At 40.0% G+C, this 26,746-nt stretch overlaps 1 protein-coding gene across 1 annotated transcript in view; it reads left to right on the top strand.

Moving 5' to 3' along the window:
• neb (nebulin) overlaps nt 1-26,746 on the top strand; it is a 229,493-nt gene that overhangs the window by 139,279 nt on the left and 63,468 nt on the right. The window contains 21 exon segments of the mRNA XM_055638822.1: nt 1,365-1,400; nt 1,443-1,499; nt 1,642-1,746; nt 3,103-3,210; nt 3,805-3,912; nt 5,297-5,404; nt 5,512-5,616; nt 5,719-5,823; nt 5,929-6,027; nt 7,564-7,668; nt 9,687-9,791; nt 10,140-10,244; nt 11,920-12,024; nt 12,121-12,225; nt 14,101-14,205; nt 15,117-15,221; nt 16,713-16,817; nt 19,086-19,190; nt 20,531-20,635; nt 21,472-21,579; nt 25,418-25,522. Coding sequence (XP_055494797.1) covers nt 1,365-1,400; nt 1,443-1,499; nt 1,642-1,746; nt 3,103-3,210; nt 3,805-3,912; nt 5,297-5,404; nt 5,512-5,616; nt 5,719-5,823; nt 5,929-6,027; nt 7,564-7,668; nt 9,687-9,791; nt 10,140-10,244; nt 11,920-12,024; nt 12,121-12,225; nt 14,101-14,205; nt 15,117-15,221; nt 16,713-16,817; nt 19,086-19,190; nt 20,531-20,635; nt 21,472-21,579; nt 25,418-25,522 — 2,094 coding nt within the window.

Genomic DNA, 26,746 nt, shown 5'->3' with positions numbered 1-26,746 from the left:
ACCTCTGGAGGCTTTGCGCCCCACCCAAGGTTTCCATGCGGTTCCCGGAGGTTGCAGGTGGTTGGCGGAGGTTGCAGGTAGTGGAAGCAGGTAGGGAGATTGGCAAAAACCTCCGGGAACCGCACGGAAACCTTGGGTGGGGCGCAAAGTCTCCAGAGATTTCCGTTCAGGTTTCCTAAGTGGGACGGGGCATTAAAAAGCCTTAAGTCCAAATATATCTGTTGTTCAAGTGACTGAATCCGAGCAGTTGCAGGTCCTCCATCTCTTTTGTATATTTTTCAAGGTCCTCTCAGAAATTGGGCAGGTATTTACTGGGTAGTTTGGATGACGGAAGGTGAGTAAGAGGGTGGGAGGGAGAAAGAACAGTTCTACCATCCACAACAAGAGAGCTAATGGCATTTGTAGAAATGTGCCCATGCAAGAGGTCCATGCCACCAAGACAGAAGGGACATGGGAGTATAGGAATTCTTAGAAGAACAGAGTGAAAGAACAGGTGTATGGTAATATGTAGGATAGAACTACAGATGCTGGTTTAAACCCAAGATGGATACAAAATGCTGGAGTAACTCAGCGGGACAGACATCATCTCAGGAGAGAAGGAATGGGTGATGTTATGGGTCGAGACCCTTCTTCAGACTGAGAGTCAAGGGAGGGGGAGATATAGAGATAAGGAAGTGTAAGGCGTGAATAAGATATCTAAGGGGGTGGAGATCAAGGTAGCTAATAATGATCTATTCTACAATCCTAGCTAAAAATGATCTATTTTACATTTTCCTTGATCTCCACCTCAGACTCTCAGTCTGAAAAAAGGGTGTTGACCTGAAGCAACCCATTCATTCTCTCCAGAGATGCTTCCTGTCCAGCTGAGTTACTCCAGCATTTTGTGTCGATCTTCGGTATATGGTAATACCCAGCCTGAGCCACCATTTGAATGCATGCCATTGTCAGGTTTACGTCTCGCCTGTTTAGTCTTGGCAACTTGTTAACTTTTCAGTGAGTTAGTGGACACCTCACTTCACTGCCACACGGGGGTCTGAGTTGGAACACGGGAGAGAGGTACATAATGTTGTGAGTTCTACCAAGTAACTGCTAGAGACTAGATTAATATTGTGAGACTAAGACCCTTTGCTTCAGACTTCACAAATACTCTCTCTCCAGAAATATCCCACATCTCCTTCAAATCCTACCTATTCAAAGAACAGGCTGCTTACTATCTGCTACACAAATAGAACCACTTACGACCTGCCTTTGGAATATAATGTGGGTTTCCTGATAATATTTCCAAAGCCAGTTCTCTTTTCTTTTTGCAATAGCTTTGAAAGTAGATAAATTACAGCTAATGACTTTCTTTTTGTTTCCTTCAGGTTCTATACAAGCAGTCCTATGACCTTCAAAGTGATGTACGTAATGATGACTTTGTATTCCCGCTATGGCTTTGACATGTCTGGGACACACCATTGATTCTTCGTGCCAAGCAGTCCTATGACCTTCAAAGTGATGTACGTAATGATGACTTTGTATCTTGAAATAATGGATGAAGGGAGGGTAAATAGCAATGATGGCTTTGACACTGTCTATCTAAGCTTTCTCTTGGATCGTTTTTTAAAATAAATTCTTTATCGGTTTGCTTACTCCCTGCAGATTCAGTACAAGGCCAAGGCTGAAGCAGCAAAGTCCAATTTCACCCCGGTCATGAACACCCCAGGCTACTTGCAGGCTGTCACCAATGCCCAACAGCTGAGCGATGTAAGTCCATCTTGAAATAATGGATGAAGGGAGGGTAAATAGCAATGAGCTGGACCGTTAAATTCTACCATTAGCAGTAGTTGAGGCCGGTCATGTTGTCAACTAAAGGGCCTGTTCCCGGGCTGTATTTTTCTATGTTGCATGTTCATTGAAAATGTACTGAATGTTGCTGAAAATGTATTGAATGTTGCTGACATATTCAGTAACAATCTAAGGTATTCCAAATGCTTTAAAAACCAAACTAAAATAAAAATTAAAGGTTAGATAATATTTTAAAAATATCTTAAAATATATTTTAAGTGCATTTTAACATACTTTAAAACATGTATGATTGGTTACTTTTTTATCAATCATCTTTAAATGGTGCAAAATTAAAAACAAACAAAACAATTGATTTAAAAACAATCTTGGAAAAGAACTAATAAACTGTGTTTGAGTTTAGTTTATTATCACGTGTACTGAGGTAAAGTGAAAAGCTTTTAGAGTGATACAGTGTGGAAACAGGCCCGTTGGCCCAACTTACCCACACCGGCCAACATGTCCCAGCTACACTAGTCCCACCTTGCCAGCATTTGGTCCATATCCCTGCAAACCTGTCCTATCCATGTACCTGTCCAAATGCTTCTTAAATTTTGGGATATGTCCTCTGGCAGCTTGTTCCATACATCCACCACCCTTTGTGTGAGAAAGTTATCCCTCAGATTCCTATTAAATATTTTCCCCTTCACCTTAAACCTACAGTATGTCCTCTGGGCAAGAGACTGTCCATCTACCCGATCTATTCCTCTCATGATCTTATACACCTCTATAAGATCAACCCTCATCCTCCTGTGCACCAAGGAATAGGGTCCCAGCCTACTCAACCTCTCCCTATAGCTCTGACCCTCTAGTCCTGGCAACATCCTCGTAAATGTTATCTGTACCCTTTCCAGCTTGACAACATCTTTCCTATAACATGGTGCCCAGAACGGCACACAATACTCTAAATGTGACCTTACCAACGTCTTCAACTGCAACATGATCTCCCAAATTCTATACTAGCTTTTGTTGGTGCTAACCAGTCAGCAGAAATACAAATACATGATTAAATTGATTGTTCCACAATGTGCAGGTGCATGCTAAAGGGAATAATGTGAATAACGTTTAGTGCAAAATAAAGCCCGTAAAGTCCGATCATAGTTCGAGGGAATGAGGTAGATAATAGTTCAGGACTGCTCTTTCGTTGTTGATAGGATAGTTCAGTTGGCTGATACCAGCTGGAAAGAAACTGAAACTGGTGAATTTTGATGCAGTTATTCTACAAGATACCCAACAAAATACCAAAGATTCATTAATTCTCTCATCTTTGTTTTGCAGGCTGTATATCGGAATGAATATATGACAAATATTAAAGGCAAACTCGCTCCGACCACAAAGAGTATAGAGCTGGATAGAGCAAGAGAAGCCTACAAATTACAGAGCGAGGTAAACAGATGTTTACTCTATCTGAGTTTTTAATTGGTCATCTGAAGCCTTGCCTTCGGTTTACAAGATCATAAGATCCTAAGACATAGCAGGAGAATTAGTCCATTCGGCCCAACGAATCTGCTCCGCATTCGATCCTTGCTGATCTATTTTTATCTCTCAACCCCATTTCTTGGCTTCTCTTCCCTGTAAACTTTGACACTCTTACTCATCAAGAACCCAGCAGTCTCCATTTTAAAAATACCCATTGATTTGGCCCCCCACAACATCCTTTGCAATGAATTCCACATATTCACCATAGTCTGGTTGTAGACTCTCCCAATACTGGAAACATCCTCTCCACATTCACTCCATCTAGGCCTTTCGTTATTTGGTAGGTTCCAATGAGAACCTTCCTCATCCTCCTAAACTCCAGCGAGTACATGCCCGGAATCATCAAACACTCCTTGTACATTAATCCAATCATCCCTGGGATCATTCACGTCAACTTCCTCTGGAGCCGCTCTATCACCAGCAGAAACATATTCATATATGGGCCCCAATACTGCTCACAATATTCCAAATGTTTGGAGCTAACATTGTTCTTTTTTTTAGAACCGGTACCGTGATGTGGGTCGAAAATATCTCCCCAAGGGATACACCCTTTCAGCAGATATTCCATCCATAAAACATGCCAAGCATGTCGAACATAACCGCAGCGATGTAAGTATTGCAAATGTGGTAAAGTCATATAGTTTTATTATACTCACCCCCAATGAATTTATCAATAAAGACTTCTATTTGACGTAATAAATAAAGATGGTTTAAAATATGTATAATTTTATCCTTTGTTACCAAATGTCTTTAGACAATATAAAAATAAAGGAACCAAAGATGTTAAAATAATTTTGGGTAAGAACTAATAAACATGAGTTTTGATGCTATTATCCTATAGAATCCAAAACATTCAATAATCCTCTACCCACAGTTTTGCAGAATTAATACTAGATTGAATATGTGACAAATATTAAAGGCAAGGTTGCTCCAACCATGAAGACGATGGACCTGGATTTACCTAACGAATGTGTGTTACGGTCAATTTGACTGAGCCAATGGACTGAAATATAAATGGAACATATGCTGTTTTGTTCAGTGCCACATGAGTAAACAGCATTCAGGATCATTTCCAGATGAAATTTTGGCAAATTAACTGAACTCTTCCACTGGACAGTGATTTATTTTGGTGAAACAGACATATTCCCAGTTATGGGCACCCATCTAACATTGTCATGGTGTTGGCATTCACCTTGCTATCTCTTACAACATAAATGGCAGCTGTCATGTTCAGAAAGTGATTTTGTACAGTTATAAAATAGCAAGGAGTACAACATGCTGCTTTTGGCATTTGAGCCCCTTGTTCTGACGTCGGGACACTTAAGAAAACAATACTCACTTGATGCTGCTCAAACTAACCAGAGGTGGTTTTTGGCGAGTGCATATTTTGCGACTATAATGTTACATTTAGCTCAATGACTATCCTGAAGGTGCCAAAGGGCGGGGGTGAGGAGTACCTGGGTGTCAGAATATATGGGGAGAAGGCAGGAGAATGGGGTTAGGAGGGAGACATTGATCAGCCATGAGTGAATGGCTCCTAAAGGGTGGCTCATGAAATGGGAAATGACTCCAGGAAGATGGCTGACTGACCCTGGAGAGGGAAGCACAAAAATGCACAATTATTGAGACCCACTCCATTGCCATATCCCCCTGTTACGTTCCTGACTACTTGCTGCCAGAGTGATTGCTCCTACCAGGATCCCACTAATTTTCTGCTTTAGTTATGAAGAATGATTGGGAAAACCAATGTGGAAACAATTGTAAAGGTTAACCTTTAGGTTAGTGTGTAGGTTAGTGTTTGGGGATGGCTGGTCGGTGCGGACTCGGTGGGCCAAAGGGCCTGTTTCCGCACGGTATCTCCAAACTAAACTAATACTAAACATTGCGACAGATATTTCTAGTCCTCTCTATTTTCCACGCTTAAATTATAATTAGGACGTTATTTGTAAGCTGACAATCATTCAAAAGAAAAATTTATATTTATTTCTTCCAGCTGAAGTATAAAGAAGCTTATGAACATATGAAAGCTAGAGGATACACATTGATCCCTGAAACCATCAGCATCACAACAGCTAAGAGAGCAGATACAATTCTGAACCAGGTACTGTAGGCATGCTGTGTGCATAATGATCTTGATCAGCAAAAGTGAAAGTAATACATAAAACTTCTTTGCGTATCTAATACACTTGCTATTTTACCCTTGCACAGCGACTTTATCGATTAAATTATGAAACCCACAAAGACAAGATTCATCCCTCTCCTGACACTCCAGAAATTCGTCAAGTCAGAGCCACACAAGAGGCAGTCAGCGACGTAAGTTGATCAACTGAACATCGATTGTCTCAATAATTAAACCAAATAGATTTACCTGGGGACACAATGAGTTATATGACGTGATTTCTTGTTTTGCTTCAGCTATCGTATAAATCAGAGTACTTCAAACACAAAGGGGAGATGATTTCTCTTCCTATCACTCCTGAGCTGATCCATCACCGATATGTAGGTGAAATAACCAGTGATGTAAGTATCAAATCCCTTCTTTCTTTTTGGTGCACTTTGTTTAAACTTCTACCTTGATAATTGCTGGACAGACAGTAACTAAGATTGTGACTATCCCGCAAATAGAATAAGTACAAGGAAGATCTTCAATGGCTGAAGGGCGCTGGATGCTTCCTGTATGATACTCCTGAAATGATCCGAGTGCGGGACTTCCACAAATACGTGGTAGGTATTTTTTTTTTAATGGAATCCATTTGTACTACCTGTCCCCGACTAGTACCAGGCACTTTGTTTGATTGAAAGATGCAGCAATGAAACATGCCCTTCAGGCCATCAATCACCCATTCACACTAGTTCTCCTCTACGCCACTTTTGCACCACACCCTGCACACCAGGGTTGTTTACAGAGGCCAATTAACCTGCATATCTGCACATCTTTGCGATGTGAGAGGAAACACCCGGAGGAATCCCACGTAATCACAGGGTGATCGTGCAAACTCCACACAAACTACACCCGAGGTCAGGATCAAACACTGGTCTCTGCCACTGTGAGGCATCAATTCTACCAGCTGCACCTCATAGTACCGCGCACTGTACCTTAAGTGAAGATAAAATTAATTGCCTTGTGATTTTACTATGTGGTATTACTGTAATGTAAACATTTCTGCTCCAAAATACCAATATGCCAAAGCAAAGGGCGGTCTCATTACTCAAATGAAAAAATAATGATTAGAACTCTGCAACAAAGAAAGACTTAATTGTGCCAAACATGCCTGCTTTTGGAGCTAAATGTACATTTTGGTGCACAGGTTCAGTCTTGTGATGTCTAGAGGAGGGAGCAATTTATTCATGATAGATAGCACTAATTTGGCAAAATAGTATTTGTTGTAAATTATATTGAGATTCAGTTGTCGTGATATTGAGCAAACTAAATTTCAGCGACAGTGCACAATACACTGTATCTACAAGTTATACCACAAGGTTAACACAACCCACTCAGGGTGAATTTCTAGTATAGTGTTGATCTTAAGTCAAATTGGAGGAAGATCTAGAAGTCAAGCAGCCACATTGTGTTATGGCTTTGTTGTGGTACTGAGAACAAGCACTACATACATCATTTTTTTGTTGTCGTTAGGTCCCTCATTATGATATGAAAGTGTTTCATGTAAAATATAAAATGCTGGTATTGTTCAGTACGTCAAGGTTCACCTGTAAACTGAGAGAAGCAGAGATAATGTTTCAGTATGAAGGGCTTTTATTATTTCTTATATCAAATATAGTCCATGTATGTTAGGTTCATTTCATAAGTTATAAGCGCAGAATTTGGCCCATCAAGTATACCGTCATTAAATCATGGCTGATCAATCATTCTCTTTCAACCCAGTTCTCCTGCCTTCTCCCCTTAACCCTTAACACCCATACCAATTAAGAATCTATCAATCCCATCTTCAAAATATCATTTGACTTGGCCTCCACAGACTTCTTTGGCAATTAATTCCACAGATTCACCAGCCTCTGACCAAATAAATTCCTCCTCATCTCCTTTCTAAAGGTACATTCTTTTATTCCGAGGCTAGAGCCTCTGGTCCCAGACTCTCCCACAAGTGGAATCATCCTCTCCACATCCATGCTATCCAGGCCTTTCACTATTCGCTATGCATTTAAACAAGTGACATTTCTTGAATCATTGCTGTACCCAATGCAGTGAAAGAAATGAAAAATTAAACCATTTTAAAAAAATTCCCTTTGTATCTTTTTCAGAGTGGCTATGACAAAGTTGCCAAGAAAATGCTTGACAAACATACTCCTGTTCTTGATACTCCTGAATACAGACGTGTGACGGAATTGAAGACTCACCTGAGTAATGTAAGTATATAGCCTTTGGGCCGATTTATAGTGTTCAAATGAGAATGCAATCTGTTGCTATTTTTAATGGCTTAAGTGTTGGCTTTTACTAGATACATGAAATTCTAGGATGGGTAAAATTACTCTACAGGGCATATGGTTAAGAATAAGAGGTTCATTGGGGTTCTGAAGAATAATCTTTTTCACTCAAAGGGTTATTAAAATCTAAAACTCCCGGCTTAAGTGGTTTCTGCAATATAGTGCTTTCATATGTTCGGTAGTATCTCAACAAGCACTTTAATAGTGGGCCAAAGGCTATGTTTCTGTCCAATTCAATTCAATGATCGCTTTCCTCCTTTAAACCACAGAGCTATCAGAATTTAGTGGCAACTACAGAATATAAAGTTAATTGCAGACATGGAAAAGTCTTGATTTGGTTACTCAAAATCCAAGGTTACATTATTACATGAGTTCTCGGAGAAGCATTAGGCCATTCGGCCCATCATTTCTACTCTGCTATTTATCTATCTTTTCCTCTCAACTACATTTTCCTGCCTCCTCCCCTTACCAATCAAGAATATACCAACCTCTGCCTTAAAAACCTCTGCCCATTGACTAGGCCTCCACAGCCTTCTGTGGCATTGAATTCCACAGATTCACCACCCTTTTACCAAAAGCCTTGTGTAATGGTGGCAGTAAGCATTAAGATGCCCACTATATGGCTAACATAGATTCTAGCACCGATGGGGTCTCTCATGTCAATGTTCTGAAGCTTGGCAGAGCTTCTCTGAAGATGTCCCCCATAAGGGCAGGTCGAGTGTTGGCCCTACAACTAAGATTCCTAGTTAGTCAGGTTGGGTGCAATCCAACACCAGGGCCAGAGAGGTCGACAGCTTCATAGAGCTGTCTTAATGATGGCATCAAGCAAGATTAACCAAAAGGATATGTCATTGAGCCTGAGATTCTTCAGACTTGATTTCAGCACTGCTGTAACCCACTGCTAACCCTGGGCTGCTCTAGGCAGACAAGCCAAGCATAGCTAACCCCATGCTCTTGACTGATAATTGGATGAACAGCATTTCCAGAGGAAATTGGGAATCCTTAAACCATAGATTTGACAACCTCACCTATTCAGAAGAATGTCTCTTCAGGGAGAATATGTGGCCATTCAGTCACGGAGTCATAGAAAGATACAATGTGGAAACAGGCCCTTCAGCCCAACTTGCCCACACCAGCCAACATGTCCCAGCTACACTAGTCCCACCTGCCAGGGTTTGGCCCGCATCCCTCCAAACCTGTCCTATCCATGTACCTATCTAACCGTTTCTTAAATGTTGGGATCGTCCCTGCCCCAACTACCTCCTCTGGCAGCTTGTTCCATTCACCCACCACCTTTTGTGTGAAAAAGTTACCCCTCAGATTCCTATTAAATCTTTTCCCCTTCACTTTAAACCTATATCCTCTGGTCCTCGATTCACCCACTCTGGGCAAGTGACTGTGCATCTATCCGATCCATCCTCTCATGGTTTTATACACCTCTATAAGATCACCTCTCATCCTTCTGCACTCCAAGGAATAGAGTCCCAGCCTAGTCAACCTCCTATAACTCAGACCCTCTAGTCCTGGCAACATCCTCGTAAAACCTCTCTGTACCCTTTCCAGCTCGAGAACATCTTTCCTATAGCATGGTGCCCAGAACTGAACACAGGCCTCACTAAAGTCTTATACATCTGTCCTTCAATTCTATTCTGCCGTTTAATTAGATCCAGATTGAGCTGTCCCAAAGCATTATTTACCTGTCTTGGTACCATGTCCCCTTTAGATTTACCTAACATAAATCAGTCAGAGGAACTCAATCTGCTCCAGGTATGGGGATAATGTGTGTCTATATTCATGACAAATTCAAGATGAGGATTAACTCCTCATAGAGATATAGTGTGAGTTTGGTCTGTGTTACGCACTCAGCTGATCATGGATCTGAGAATGGATAAAACATAAGTCATGTCATTTAACACTGACTCTTTTCCTGCCAATTTTAGCTGGTGTACCGTGCAGAGGGGAACAAAGCTAAGACAAAATATACAACGATGCTTGGAACTATGGATCTCGACCGAGCTAAGCATGGCCAGCAGATTCAGAGTCAGGTATGTATCCTATACTTCCATTTGGGGCATCCGGTCTCCTATTTCCTACCGATTAGTTGGGAATATTCAATTGATATAACTGTAACCTTTGATGTCTGTTAGGATTCATGCTGCTGCTTTAAAGAACCATCACAGTTTAACTAGACTCCTTGATCCAGTTAGAGATATTTTACCCCAAAGAAGTAGACGCAACCCTGCAAAAGGAGATGAAAAGTTCAGCATCTGTATTGTGGATTAATCCTGGGGTTCTAGTGTGGTGGGATGAAGTAATGTAAACACTGAGCAAGACCTGCCAAGTGCCACTTGTTGCTACAGCCATTAATAATTCTGATTTATTTTTTCCACCAGTACTTGTATGTCGAATTGGCTACAAAGGAGAGACCGCATTATACTCCTCATGTACAAACCACATCTCTGGAACATGCCAAGCATGTCAAACATTTATCCAGTGGGGTAAGCAGTATGGCACGCAAAGAGTCACCTGGAATGCTTGCTGATGAACAGAAATATGCATCTTTTTTTAATTGATTTATTTAAAGAAATTAAGAAATTTACAAATCAAATTAACTTTATTGAAAAATTACAGAAATAAAGCTTATTGGCCAAGAGTTCCCACGTACTAGAAACCTTGCACTCAGAATTGTATTAGTTCCACAAATCTGCTTATTTCTGGTGAACATTTTGTTACATCATCAAATATTAAAAATACACAGCACAATTGGGGAGCATTTAAAAACATGATTTAAAAATATATATTTTTTCCATTTAGAAGGAATTTCTTCGACAGTTTTAACAATTGATTTGTGAAATGCTTTAAAAATAATTACAAATTACAAATGTTGAATCCACTGCTTGTGATTTTTATAAGACTGTTGGTAGTCAGCTCTTCAGTTATTTTATAGCAATAATATATTAAGGCATCGAACAATGAAATATTATTTTCAGAGCTTTCTCGAAAGCACAATTAGCAGAAAATGCCTTCATGATTAATTTGATCAGCAATATTGCCCTTATTCTATGGCAGGTCCCATAATATAAAAATTATTTTTAGGGCACTGTGCAAAGGTAAGGCATAGGATTACAGATCAAATGCTGGAGAGAAGGAATAACATAAATGGTCTCCTTCAATGCCTATGGTTCACAGTAGATCGGCACAGAACACCACAGGAGATCACATTTTCCTCTGGCTATCATGCCTTCTGTCGTGGGGTTCACTGACTCCACTCCCCCCCCCCCCCCCCCCCCCCCCCCCCCCCCCCCCCCATCTTTGCACATCCCCAATCCTGAACTTTCCACTCGTCACTTTCATTTTATGTTTCTTGAATCCTGTTGGCAAACCAATTTCCCTCCTGGGATAAATATTCTATCACATTGTATCGTATCGTATCGTAGGTCATAGTAAAGCAAGTTCTGTTTAAAGGCCGTTTGCACTTGAATCTCCGCTCTCCTTTGCAATGATCCTGCAGATTTTCTGGTGATTTTATTTTTAAAAGACAACTTCAGGGTATTGAATCCCTCAAATTTCTATCCCAGAGGGTGGAGGATGCAGATTGCTGTAGAATTTACAGAGGAGGTGGAGTATGTTTTGAAGATCAGAGTATTGAGGGCTTTGGAGAGCTGGCACAGAGTAGTAGTTGCCTCTTCTGTGGCACAGAACAGCCATGATAGCATTAAATGGTGAGGCAGGCTTGAGGGGTCAAGGTCTACAATTCATATTTCATTGTGTTTTCATCTTGTGTGTCTAATGTGTTTGTATGAAACTATTTAAGCAAGGAAGTTAACCAATATATCATCTCAAATTAATAGGAATTTTAATAATACATATCACATGAATATCAATAATCAGTGAAAAGTTAATTATATTTAAAAAATAAGAAAATTACCTCTTTTTCGAGTTTTACGTTTCTAAGGATCTCTCTTGATCACTCTTTCACCCACTCACTATTCTATCTAACTCTCTTTACTTTTCTTCTTTTTTAAAGTTTAAAATATGAAGTGGTACAGGAAATGTATTATGTTATTTTTGGCTTATATCACTGTAATGTACACTACTAATAAAAAAAAAATTATACTTAAAAAAGAAAAATAAGTGATATTTGATTCTTCTGCACCTTTTCCTTCCTGGTAGATAAAATACAAGGAACAGTATGAAAACATGAAGAACAAATACATATCCATCCCAGACACACCAATGCTGTTGACATCTAAAAAGGCTTACAACATTGCCAGTGATGTATGTACTGAATTTTACATTTTTCACTGCAAGAGTAACTTTGTGTTCATCTGTGATTATCAAGTTATTAATTATGCAAACTCTTTCTCTTCATAGTTACGGTACAAGGAAGCATTTGAGCATTCTAAAGGACATTACTCTACGGTGAAGGATGCTCTGAACATTGTCTACCATCGCAAAGTCACGGATGATATCAGTGAGGTGCGTGGACATGCTTTGGAATAGATGGTGTGTTTGAATATTTTGTTTTGCGGAGGCCATATTGAAAAAGTATGTTAAATGGAATAGGGGCCTATTTTGAAGAACAGTCTGAAGCAGGGTCTCGACCCGAAACGTCACCTATTCCTTCTCTTTAGAGATGCTCCCTATCCCGATGAGTTACTCCAGCTTTTTGTGTCTATCTTTAGCCTGCGGCAGTAATTTTTTTTACCCCCCCATTGGAGAACTTTATATCAGCATTTAATTTCATGAGTGAGATCGGGCAATGACCTTGGAGAACTGTAAAGGCAAAACGTCATTATATCCAGATATCACAGTGGGCATCCAACACATCATTGAATAGGTACTATCTGTTTGGGTCTGTTCGGATATACCTTAAGACCATAAGACATTGGAGCAGAATTAGGCCAATAGCCCACCCAGTCTAAGCTGCCATTCAATTCCCTCCTCAACACCATTCTCCCCTCTCAACACCATTCTCCTGCCTTCTCCCAGTAACCTTTAAAGCCAGTTTGCCTTCTCGTGACATGATCGTAATGGAATAACAATAATCCACCTTTCATTTCCTCATGAGCCAAACTTAAACCAATGACAGCCATCATGGAATTTCAATATTGAATGATTTCCTCCCCCCCCTTCCCCCCTTCATTGGTCTGTGATTGATTTTGTTTGAACTATCCAAGCTGTTTAATTTTTCTTTAAAAAAAAATAACCAGTCTTTGACTTTCCTTCCTGTGGCTTGACATTTGCCCCTTTGCCTATTTAATATTTTACTGCTTTTCAGTTAAGCTCTTTAAGGTGGTTTCTGTGTATAAGTACTCCATAGAACATACCTAGCTGTCGGCCTTGCAATGTTATCATCGTCATCTTCTCTATCATTGACGGAAACACAAATCATTCAGCCCATTAATTCTGCACCAACCATCATCCACTATGCTAATCCTACATTAGTCCATTTTTAAAATTCTCCTCTACATTCACGTCGAGTCCCTGCAGAGTCTGAGATCTGCAAAGTTATTTGTTAATCTTATTGGCTTATCAAAAGCATGCTGGAACATAAAGTTTGATCACCTTCTACATTTGGTCAAAATCTCAGCAAATTTACAGGTGGGAGCTATACTCAATTTACTGATCTTTCAAAACATTACGTACTGTACATCTTTACTTTAGATCGAACATAGAGCAGTATACCACATTAATTCAAGATATTGTTCCTATTGTTCCCTGAATCCAAGATCATCTCTTATCAATATGATCAGCCATGATCATATTGAATGGCGGTGCAGGCTCGAAGGGCCGAATGGCCTACTCTTGCACCTATTTTCTATGTTTCTATCTATTTGCACAGATTACTTATCACTCTTTTCCCTGCATATCAAAAAGCCTATCAAAAAGACTCTTAAATGCCACTATCATGTCTGCCACAATCATGACAGTGCAATCCAGGCACTCGCCACTCTCTGTGTAAACAAAAAGTTAAATGTAATATTAAGGTTTGATTACTGCAACCAACAAATATGTGGTGTAGAATTATTGAATTGAGAGGAGTAGAGTAGATGAAATTAAAGCTAGCACTTCTGAGAATGTCAGTGCTGTTAGTGAGGTTTGTTGGAGTGAATTTGAAGGAAGGAACTGCAGACGTTGGTTTACACTAAAAATATACAGAAAATGCTGGAGTAATTCAGTGGAACAGGCAGCACCTCTGGAGGGAAGGAATGGTTAACGTTTCGGGTCGAGACCCTTCTTCAGTCCAGAGCAGATTGGAAACATCAGATTTTGTTCCTTATCCCGGAGCAAGTTGCTTCTTAACGGTTTGCTTTTCCCTGGTTAATGATATTTTCCTTGCATTCATCCTAGGTGAAATACAGGGAGAAGTACATCCAACAGCTCGGGCTGTGGAGGTCAATCGCTGATCTACCCGAACATTTCCACCACCGAATTGTGACTGATGCGATCAGCAATGTAAGTCCTCTCATGTTTCACATGTTAAGTAACATCCAGAGCTGATAGTTAATCAGTCCTAAATGATGCACTCTTGGATAATATGAAAATTACTACTTGAAGTGACAATATTTTCCAATTAAAGTATTCAAATTTTTGTGTTAGACCAATATTTACATTGACTACCTTGCCGTGCTTTTCTTAAAAGCAAAGGTTGGCGCTTGGAATATTATTTCATATTTCATTTGAAATGATTGGGGAGATATTTGCTCTCTTGATGCGTGAATATGATGAAATAAATGCAATTACATTTCGGAAGCAGAATTCAACATTCATACATGACTTCATTTGACAAATACGATTGTAGATAGATTGCTATTCTGTTATGTTTGATTTCCCACATAACATTTGTCACCATAACTCAAATTGGCTTTAAAATCATCTTATGAGATTCATATCTATAAATCTTGAATGAATACATTTATTGGCCAAGTATTCACATACAAGGTATTTGCCTTGGTGCTCCGCCTGCAAGTGACAACATGACACACAGCGACAGTTAGGAATGACACATAAACTATTAAATCTTGAAGGAGTCTTATCTTTTTGCTTGTTATAAAGTATAATTCATGCCATATCTTGTCTCTATCTTTCCGCTGAGGCTGTTGATTTCCCAAGGGGTGTTGGGTTTTACTTTACATCCAAGAAATTATTACCAATTTACATTTGAAAGTGTATAATATTCACCTCTCCCTCTCCCCCTCTCCCCCAGAGCAAAGAGGATGACTGGATGACTTTTCTGGTCTTGCTCATTCTAATATGCCTATTGTTCTTCAGTTTGATCTGTATTTAAACTGATAAAATATGTATTCAAGGTGTCATTTTATGTGCAAGATCTGCCACACTTAGTAATAATGGTTACTTCTTACCAGGTTAAGTACAAGGAGGATTTGGAATGGTTGAAAGGAATTGGGTGCTATGCATGGGACACCCCTGACATGATGCTGGCAGCAACAAACAAAGTGCTCTACAGCCAGGTAGGGCATATCACTTGCCTAATATTGATATATTTACATGAACAAGTTGTTATGTGATGCTGTTGTGATAAAACCTACAGGAATTCATATTCTTGTTCATTCTACTGTGAACTATTTTACTTCATCCATATCCTTCCAATTTTCACCTCCCTTCCAGGTTGATCAAAACTGAACACAATACTCTAAATGCAACCTCAACATCATCTTGTGTTAACTTCTTTAGTCAGAGGGCAGTTAATCTGTGAAACCCATTGCCACAGAGGGGTGTGGAGGCCAAGTCAGTGGATATTTTTAAGCAGAGATAGACAAATTCTTGATTAGAACAGCTGTCGAGGGTTGTGGGGGGAAGACAGGAAAATTGGATTAGGAGGCAGTGATCCACCATGATTGAGTGGCGGAATAGACTCGATGGGCCAAATGGCCTAATTCTACTCCTATAACTTGTGAACTTGTACCACTGTAACATAACGTCCCAAGCCCTGACTGATGAAGGCCAGGATACTGAAAGCCTTCTTTACCACCCCGATCTACTCGTGACGCCACTTTCGGGGAGCATTTGTAGAACAATTGTTGGTTGTCTATTTAGTAGTTGGCCCTAAACAAGTCTTTACCAAATATTTAATTCCCTCTGAGAATGTGGTGGTGAACCACCTCCTTAAACTACAGTTACTTTTTTGGTGAATTTGCCCTTGCAGTGCAGTTGCACTGGTGAGTTCCAATATTTGGAGCCAGTGATAATCAAAGGAACAGTGGTAAGTTTCCAAATCAATCTGTAGGTGACTTGGTGGTGTTCACATTACTCTGCTGTCCTCTTCCTTTCTGGTAGTAGAGGGTGTGGGTGTGAGAGATATTGTTAGATAAGGTTAAGGCAAAGTTTTAGATGTGAGGAATTGAAGGATGTTAGTGTTGAACATGGACTAGATGACTTGTTTCTGGTTGCATGTGCTCTACAGTATATTTATGTATGGAGTAACCGGATGGCATGCAGGCGTAGTATCTTTAACTATTTACCCCCATCTTGTCAAAACCTATTTATTTGAGGTTAGGAAACCCAACATAGACTGGGGCTCAAACATACAATGTTCTACACGTGTTGGACAGGTATTGCAGCAGCTTAATTATCAATTTGAACAGTCGAACCTGCAATGGCGTGTGAATCTTTACATGTAAGCATCACCTACAGGTTGATTTAATTAGATGAACTTCAAATATCATTGCTTGTGGTCGAAGTGTTATCCTTGTGATCAAGATTCAGATTCAGATTCAGATTCAATTTTAATTGTCATTGTCAGTGTACAGTACAGAGACAATGAAATGCATCAACATGATATCCTTGAAAAAGGAAAACAGGCTTTGCTGATACCAGGCAGAAAATACTTACTGATTTACAATTCGTATGATGAAGTATAAAACAAACCTTTCGTTTTATCGTTGTGCTGCATTGCATATTTCACAGGGCTGGTTACAAATCTACAATATCTTTTCTTGCAGAACAAATATCAGGAATCCGTCGGAAAGCTGAGAAACAACTTCAAATACACTGCAGACAGTCCACGCATGAGGCAGGCCAAGGAGGCAATGGCCATTCTGGATGAGGTTTGTGCAGTTGGGGAGAGGGTGCAGAGTCAAGAAGGCTAATTGATGTTTTCAATGACTAACGTATGATGCAAGGAACACATGCGGCCTCAGTGATTGAATCATTGAAGCCTAAAGAGTGCTGTTCAAATGACACCACCACTTTTTGATGTGAATTATTTGAGCTTTGAGGCCATCCAGTTTATTTTTGTCTTCTGAATTAAGTTGCCTCAAATAATTAACGGCAAATGCCATTAGCCTTTATCGTCTTTGTGGGTTATATTTATGCCCTAACTGACTAGATTCTTTGTTTTGTGATTTTCGTCAACTGCTGCTCGGAGGAAGCCAGGGGTTATTTTAAGGTAAAATCTCTAGTTAAAAAGAATGACATTTTCTCACCGCATTAGAAAAGTTGCACGTTTCCTTGAAGCTGTTCATTCAGTTTTGGTGGAACACTTTTGAAAGACTTTCCATGAATAAACTGTAGTGCTGAAATTATGATTGATATCCCTCCATTTCTGCATATCCATGTGTCTGTCTAAAAGATACTGATATGCCTCTCGAGTACCTGTCTCCACCACCGTCCCTGGCAACATGTTCCAGGCACCCGTCACTTTCTGTGTAAGAAAAAAATGCTCCACATATCTCCTTTTAATTTTGCTGTTCTCACCTTAAAACTGTGCCCTCTAGTCTTTGACCATCCCAGGCATCGCGAACCAGTCACCCACCACTCTCTGTGTAAGATTAGCTTGCTCTACACATCTCCTTTAAATTATGCTCCTCTTACCTTAAAGCTGTGCCCTCTAGTCTTTGACATTTCCCCCTTGGGGAAAAGGTGCTGACAATCTATCCTATCTATGCCTCTTATAAATGTATAATACATGTATTAGGACAACCTTCTACTGCTGCACCAGAGAGAGCATATTAACATATGGCATCTCTGTGTGGTATCTCAGCTGCACGGAGGCGGAGAGGAGAGCTCTTCAGCCGTCGTCCATAGAGCGCAAAAGATTATTGGGACACAGCTACCAGCCTTGGAGGGCATCTACCACACACGGTGCCTCAGGAAGGCCGTCAGCATCCATAAAGACTCCACACACCCTTGTAACAGGCTGTTCGAACTACTTCCCTCCGGCAGACGTTATAAGGCCTTCTACGCCCGAACCTCCAGACTCAGAAACAGTTTATTTATTTATTTTATTTTTCTTTTACATCGGTTGGAAGCTGCATACTAAATCTCGTTGCACTGATGTGCAATGACAATAAATATATTATTATTATTATTATTATTATTTATTATTATTATATTATTAAACCTCTGTCAGATCTCCTTACATGTTCCGAATTTCCAGAGAAATCAATCCTCTTTTGTCCAACCTCTCCATAAAGATAATACCCTCTGATCCAGGCAGCATTCTGGTAAACCTCTACTGCAACGTCTCCAACGTCTCCATATCCTTCCTATAATGGGGTAACCAGTAATGCACACAATACACCCAAACCAAAGTCCTTTAAAGCTGCATCATCATGTCTCTTGATTCGCTTAATATCTAATAAAATATTTAGTTGTTTCTTGAATACTCTCAGCGACCTCTACAGCCCCTGGGATAGAGATTTCCCAAAATTCACTCATTTTTCCTCATTTGATCCTGATTGACTGACCCCTGTTTATTTAGGACTGTGGCTACTAGTTGTGGTATAGGGTATTATTAAATCAGCATCCCCCCTGACAAACCCTTTCAATTTGCCTTTGCAAATCTGCAACAGTAGAGTTGCTTCCTTACAGTGCCAGAGACCCGAGTTCGATCCCGACAACGTGTACTGTCTGTGCGGAGTGTGTACATTATCCCTGTGACTGCGTGGGTTTTCTCTGAGTGCTCTGGTTTCCTCCCACACTCCAAAGACATGCAAGTTAATTGGCTTCTGTAAATTGCCCTTAGTGTGTAGGAAATAGAACTGGTGTACGGGTGATCAAGGGTTGGTGTGGACTTGGTGGGCTGAAGGTCCCGTTTCCACACTGTATCGCTAAACTAAAATCATTGTACATTCCAGTGTCATCGCCCCTCATTGTGCCTGAGTCCAAGATGATCTCAGAAACCTTCTAGTAAAATGTTCAGGCTGACTAAGCAGCAGGTACTTCTTGCATTTGGTTGCTGTCCCTGCATATTTGGTGGGCATTTAGTAGCCTGTGGAACCTTGTCACTGAAGGAATGACAGATTTCTAGGTAGTTTCATTTGCATTATTTAACATAACATCATCATTTGATTGCATACGCATCTTTTTGACAGAAAACATACAAGTCCAATGCCTTGCTGAATCTGAGACAAGGATGCAATGAACTTATGCGTCCTGATATGCTGACGGCCATGTACAACACTGTCTCAGGGAGCCAGGTAAAGTTGCCTAGTGTTTTCCATTAGCTTGCTTGCTCTTGATCATTGGTTGGTCTCAAACTGATACATTGATGTTTTAGTTAGTTACTTTTGATTAATAAGTTAACATTAGTTTAATTAGTTAAGAAATCTTTTGTTGAAAAAATATTTAAAATAAGCAACTGTAATTTTCAGTTATAAAACTGAAATAATTTTTAAAAACTTCCCTAATAATCAAAGCACTTTTCAAATTATCTTGATATCTTTTAACTCCTCTTAGTTTACATAGATGGGATGGGTTTAGAGGGATATGGATCAAATGCAGGCAGGTGGGACTTGTATCTGCGACATTTTGGCCGGTGAGGGCAGGTTGGGACGCAGGGCTGTTTCCACACTGTATCACTCTATCATTCTATGACTCTGACCATGGCAATGAACCAACAATTCTTTTAAAATATTGTCTGCGTGTGTTTTTAAATTATTTCCAATTCCCTTCAACCTTTTATCAATGGATCAGATTTTGTCGTGTTATGGGATCTTGGCATAACTAGTTAATTATATATTCTGCTGTATGTTTAGGTTTAAAACAAAATGTTCTCCAGTGTTGTAGAAAGTCCAAGCTAATAATGACTTTTGCAATGCAAAGGGATCTAGCAGCTAGCAGGTCACGGGACAGAATATCCTTAATGTGATATTAGAATTGAGAAAGAAAAAGGGCAATGATGGATAAAAACATGGTTACACAAAAAAGCTGGAGAAACTCAGCGGGTGCAGCAGCATCTATGGAGCGAAGGAAATAGGCAACGTTTCGGGCCGAAACCCTTCTTCAGACGGAATAAAACATTCAGATGAATAAAATAAAATATTCAGCTGGATAAAAACATAATAGGTTCAATGTCAAACTAAGCACAAAAGAGAAAGTACAAATAAAAGATTAGAGTGGGACACAAGAAAGTAAGACAAATAAGAGTAAGAAGTGACATTACATTTTGTTTAAATAATTCACAATATGAAATTAAAAAAAACCATATTTGTAATTCATAGCTTCCGTGAAAGAAAAATCAATTGGTTATGATTAACAATTAGCGTCCTAAATTTTCTGTGCTGAGTTTTAGAGAGAATTCATGCAGCAATTTTCACAAAAATCCGTGGGAGGTTAAGAACAAGATGCTTTCTTCATGTAGCCAAGAAAGGAACAGAGCGAGTCAGGCCACTTCATTATCAATAGATGATCACATCCATACCACAACTTTCTTGCCTCTTTCCTCATTAATAAACTGAAGCATTTTCCACCAAAATCTGGTCCATTGGCTTTGAGGTCATTGTATTTCTACATTAACTCTGTGCTCCCATCCATGCAGTGGAACTATAAGAAGGAATATGAAAAGACGAAAGACAAACACACATCCATTTTGGACACTCCCAGCAACATCCGAACGAAGAAAGTGACAAATCTCATCAGTGATGTGAGTTGTTTTGAATGCAATAAATATGGCTCTTTCATGCTTAAATAATAATTACTTAAATAAAGACAGAAAATGAGAAGCAGAAACTAGCTTTCCAGCTGCAAGAATTCTACTTACAGGGTGATAGATTGCTGTTATTTAATTGCAGAGGCAAAGTAGTGTTGTTAATATCTGCAATTAGTTTTGTTTAGTTTATTGTTAGGTGTACCGAGGTACAATGAAAAACCTTTGTTGCACGCTATCCAGTCGGCAGAAAGACGATATATGATTATAATCGACCCATTTATAGATACATGATAAGGGAACACGTTTTAGTGCAAGGTAAAGCCAGCAAAGTCCGATCAAGGATAATCCGAGGGTCACCAATGAACTGGATAGTAGTTCAGCACTGCTAACCCTTGGCACTGTCTCTATTCACAATATTATCATCGCTTCTTCTGCAGTTGGCAGAAGTCATTCTTGTTATTAAAGTAACAGTTAATATTGTGGGGCCAAACCATTTTATCACTAACAATAAATAGATATTTTTCATCTTTATTACCAATTAAATTATATTTTCAACAATGTCTGTTTTGCATGATTTTAATTTGTTTTTTAAATCTGCAAATTACTGGTAATTAGAGGGAAAAACACTTTGGATATTCACAATTAAATGAATGTATTATTTTCCACAACGGGAAAAATATTGATAATACCTCACTGAATTTCGACAGGCTAGAACAAAGGAGGAGGTCTAACCACTGAATTATAGTAAGGCTTACTGCAATTCAGATAAAGAAGTTGCATACTCACAATAATTTTATTTTAAAACTCACCATTTATTTTTGCATTTACAGATAAAATATAAACTGGAGCACAACCAGAATAAATCCAAGGGGTATACATCTATCCATGATACACCAATGCTGCTGCACATGCAGAAAGTGAGGGACAGAAGCAGCGTTGTAAGTATCTGCCACACTTATTCACTGGTTGTATTTATTTTGTGCCTGCAGATTAAATGATACCCTGTGAGATGTAGATTTATGCAGCTCTGACGTTAGCTCTCCTCAAATACAATCTCCTTAATCTTCCGATTATTATTGAGAAATGACTGTGTTTGCACCTTAATTGTCCAATAAACTCACCACAGAACATTAATTAAATAATGTGGTGCACTCTGATCACCTCCTTTTACAACGCTCGTTAGCGCATTGCAAATCTTTCTTGCAGAGTCAGTAAATAATGATCCAAGCCTGTGTGGAATGAGCTTCCAGTGGAAGTGGTAGAGGCAGGTTCGATTTTATCATTTAAAAATAAATTGGATAGGTATATGGATGGGAAAGGGATGGAGGATGGGACTAGGGGAAAATAAATGTTCGGCACGGACTTGTAGGGCCGAGATGGCCTGTTCCCGTGCTGTAATTGTTATATGGTTATAAGGCTGGCTGGAATGGGACTCAAAAGTATTTTGCATCTTAATTTGCTGCTTCGAGCCACAAGGTATCCATGACCCTGATCAGCGAGTTTTCAGGAACTACATATAAAATTTTGAATCTCTCAACAAGAAATGGCTCCTTGCAAGAAAGAGACTTCACAGACAATCAGCGGGAGTGTTCAGCTGGTGTTCATTAAAATTAATCATAACCTTGAATTCACATATACAGCTTATACATTTTTATCCCTAACTTTCTGTGATGAGTTTAATGGGCAATTAAGATGCAAATCTTGCAATTTCACAGGCACAATGAGGAAATTAAAAGAAGGTTATATTTTCGTGGAAGTAAAGGCAGCATAAATCTATCAGACTTTTTAAACTCGTGGCATATCACTTAATCTGCTAACAGCGCTGTTTGGCGTTCTGAAGAACGACAACTGGGGTTTCCAACAGATCTTTATTCAAAAGTTCGATTTCCAGAATACAGGGTCTTCAAACACGTCTGCCCACAACGGTGGTCAGTGCTGAACTGACGCATGCAAGTAAAAACCACGCGAAACAAACGGCCCCTCCCAAGTCACGTGACCGCGGCTTCCAAACCCCGGGTTCGATCTCTGCGTACGCCAGCAGGCGCCGCTACAGCTGTCCGATTTGTTAATCGGTAATGGTGTCTATTGTGAACACGGTGTTAGTTTACCAGGAGGATTTAGCCAAATATATTTTGCTGTATGATGTGATGAAAATTCAGAATGATTTTCTGTGATAGGTCAGCCCATTACACTATACCCTATACAGTAAATTAAATTAGATTTTTACTTCAACAAGCTATCCCGAATATGGAAGTTATTTTTCAAGAACTGCCTGTTAATGCTGCTTAGCTAGTTAATGACTTCTGCAATGATTCAATGTTTTCATGACACTTTATTGTCATATGCACCTGGTACAGTGAATTGCCTTGTTTTGCATACAACCCAGTAAAATTATTCAACAGACCTCACCTAGGCAGTACACAAGAGTCTCCACGTTTCTGGTGTTAACTAGTTACAAAAATTCACAGAACAGTCCTATCTTCTGCCTGCCATTGGGTCCCCTCTTCATTTTCACTCTTGGTGGCATTTGTGGCCCACCTTGCTCTCGATGGTCCACCTTGCGCACAACGGTCCACCTTGCTCTCAATGCTTCCCCTCACTCTAGCCATTTGTTCGCCGATCCTGTCGACGCTGGTGCCTAGGGGTCGAATTAGGAGTCTGCATTGGGCGAGCCGGGCCTACTTCCGTCCTCGGTGAGCATGTTCTCAGTCCGCAGCGGGCCTGCTGGTGGTCTTGGCTCAGACCGCCAGGGTACTCCCAGTGCGTAGCTCACTGGGATACAAGTAGATCAAATTCAGTATCCCACATAGAGATACTATACAGAATAATAGGGAGGAAAGTGAATATCGTTCTCTTCATTTGTGCATTCACTGCAGGATGAGCATTTATTGACCATCCCAGCATATGCTCCCCCTATCACTTCATTCACCTTTATCAGCGTAATCTTATGTTATTATCTAGCTTTTCTTGAATTATTTACACTCTTGTTTTGGCAGCGATAATTTATCAACTTCTGTTACTTTTTGGGAGAATCTATAAAAGGGGGCATCAACTTTCATTGTTTTAGAAAGTGCAACTAAATCAGAATTGTTAATGTTAACAATTGCAGTCTGGTTCAGGTTTTACCTTGAAGAGAGACACAAAATGCTGGAGTAACTCAGCGGGACAGGCATGGTATTGTATGGTAGTTAATCTGTCACATGTACCGAGGAACACCGAAATTCATTTTTGTATACAGTTCAGTGCAAGTATCACCATATTTAAGCATCTCTGGAGAGAAGGAATGGATGACATTTCAGGCGAGACTCTTCTTCAGACCTGATTCCTTTTCTCCAGAGATGCTGTCTGTCCCGCTGAGTTACTCCAGCTTTTTGTGTCTATCTTCGGTGTAAACCAGCATCTGCAGTTCCTTCCTACACATCGAGTTTCACCTTCAGTATTCTTTAAATAAAATTGTCAACTTTCTTTCATATAACCATGTTTCCTTTTGCTGTAATTCCATTTGTACTTTAAAGTGCAGTACTTTTTACCTCCTTTGCACAATTGACTGGGCATCCCAAAAGCCAGTGAGATTGGCCAGAGGTCTATATCAGCATCTTGAAAGTAACAAACAGATTCTCAAAGCAGAATGGATGAAAAAGGGTCTTGACCCAAAACATCACCAATTCCTTCTCTCCATAGATGCTGCCTCACCCGCTGAGTTTCTCCAGCATTTTGTGTCTTCCTTCGATTTTACCAGCATCTGCAGTTCTTTCTCAAGCAGATTGAATGATGTTGGTTGACATTTATTGCCGACATTGTATTTTTATTGGTAACAAAATATCATTTTCTAGCTCGGCTTTCAGGGGTATTTTATTAGGAGTTATTTTTTATTAAATTGAAAAATTCAAGACCTGTTTGTAGTGAATAATTGAAAGGTCAGCCTTTGTAGGAATGTACATGTGGATTACAACAAGCGCCAATGTTTGCTTGTTTGCCAGCTATCTACTTGAGGTGAATCCTTGGTAAACACAGTGGCATGGAGTGGTGGTGCTGCTAAAGCTGCTGTTTCACAGCCACAGAGACTGTGGTTCAATCCTGTCCTCAGGTGCTGTCTGTGTGGAGTTTATACAAGCACCCTGTGACCAGGTGGGTTCCAGGTTTTCTCCCATATCCCAAAGACGTGTGGGTTTGTAGATTAATTTGCCTCTGTAAAACAATGGACAATAGGTGCAGGAGTAGGCCATTCGGCCCGTCGAGCCAGCACCGCCATTCAATGTGATCATGGCTGATCATCCCCAATCAGTACCCCGTTCCTGCCTTCTCCCCATATCCCTTGACTCCGCTATTTTTAAGAACCCTATCTAGCTCTCTCTGGAAAGCATCCAGAGAACCTGCCTCCACCGCCCTCTGATGCAGACAATTCCACAGACTCACCATTCTCTGTGAGAAAAAGTGTTTCCTCATCTCCGTTTTAAATGGCTTACTCCTTATTCTTAAACTGTGCCCGCTGGTTCTGGACTCCCCCAACATCGGGAACATGTTTCCTGCCTCTAGCGTGTCCGAACCCTTAACAATCAAAAACAAGAAATTGCACCCAAAAAGTGTAAAAGGCAGATATGTAAGAGGGATAACACAGAGCTAGTGTGACCAGGTGATCAATGGTTGCCATGGACTCCGTGGGCCGAAGGGCCTGTTTCCATTCTATATCTCTAAACTAAGCAAAAGGCCTCTTCAAAACATGACATTAGAATTCTTGCGATTAACATAATTTTACATATTTTACTTTGTGCACAGATGAAATACAGAGAACTATATGAAAAGAACAAATCTCAAATCAACGTTGGTGCTGATGCCTTTGAGATTAAGGCTGCCAAGAGTGCATACAAGAACACGACTAATGTAGGTGTCATTAACATTTTCTGACTTAGAAGAAAAAAGATTTCTGTTTATATTGAGTCTTCCACAATCCTAAACATCTGAAAGCTCTTTCTAGCCAAAGATGCGTTTTGAAATAAAGTCAGTGTAGCATCACAGGGTGAAACAGAAGTAGCGTGATAGAGCAGGACTTAGTGCAGGACTTAGTGCTGCTGCCTCACAGCAGCAGGGACCTGGGCTTTGATGCTCAAATATTGTCTCACTGGGGTTTGCATGACCTCTTAGATTCTTGCAGACTTCTGCTGTTGCTTCCCACATCACAAAGATGTATTGGTAAGTGAATCCGTCAGTATAAATTACCACCAGTGTGGGTAAGTGACCAAACTGAGGAACCGAGGAAGAAGTGTGAAAAATAATAAGTTGCATGGCGGCAGGGAAACAAGAGGGGAAATCAGATCAATACAATTTCTCTTCTGGGTCCAAATGAACCCAATGGGCTGAATTGGGACTCATTCCCAGTCATTATGAGTATAATAAACAATATCAATGTGGCACGTGCCTCGAATAAAACCATAATTGCCTTTACATCAGCAGAGACTGCCAAGATGCTTATGTTTTCTGGACATCCTTTGCTTATGGAGCGAAAAAAGATTGGATTTTTAGAGTACTTAAACAAAGCTATAGTATGTGCTTGGCAAGAAATCAATATCAATGTTGCGTTGTCTGGGCTAAAAACCTCACAAAACATGATATTTTTGGGGTAGATGTTAGGCAAAGGTCTGATGGGAATCCATGTAGTGGAGAGTTAAGTCAGGCATGGTGTCCCCAACCCTGACTGTTTCTGAAGGCCAGTTTCCGATATGCTGCCTTTATCACCCTTCATTATCTGTGCAGAAATGTTGTGGGATCTATAGGCTTCTCACTATTTCCTAGGGCCCCCTACTATTCACAATTTCTCATATCCTATAGAACATACCTATAAGTATGTTCTATCCATATTAGACCTTCCTTGCACTTATCAGAAATAAATTCTATCTGCTTTGCTCCATCCAATTCACCAGCCGATCAAGATTGTTTTCTATCTTGTACTATCCTTCTATCAACAATAACGCTAAATTGCATGTCATCTGCATACTTACTAATCATACTCCTACTTTCACATCTACATTGTTTATCGATATGACAAACATTAAGAGTCTCCACTTCAACTCCTGTGTTACACCATGGTTACAGGTTTCCTTACCATAA

The sequence above is a fragment of the Leucoraja erinacea genome, chromosome 7 (assembly GCF_028641065.1).
Source record: "Leucoraja erinacea ecotype New England chromosome 7, Leri_hhj_1, whole genome shotgun sequence".
Classification (NCBI taxonomy): domain Eukaryota; kingdom Metazoa; phylum Chordata; class Chondrichthyes; order Rajiformes; family Rajidae; genus Leucoraja; species Leucoraja erinaceus.
This window is presented reverse-complemented; position numbering and strand designations above follow the sequence as displayed.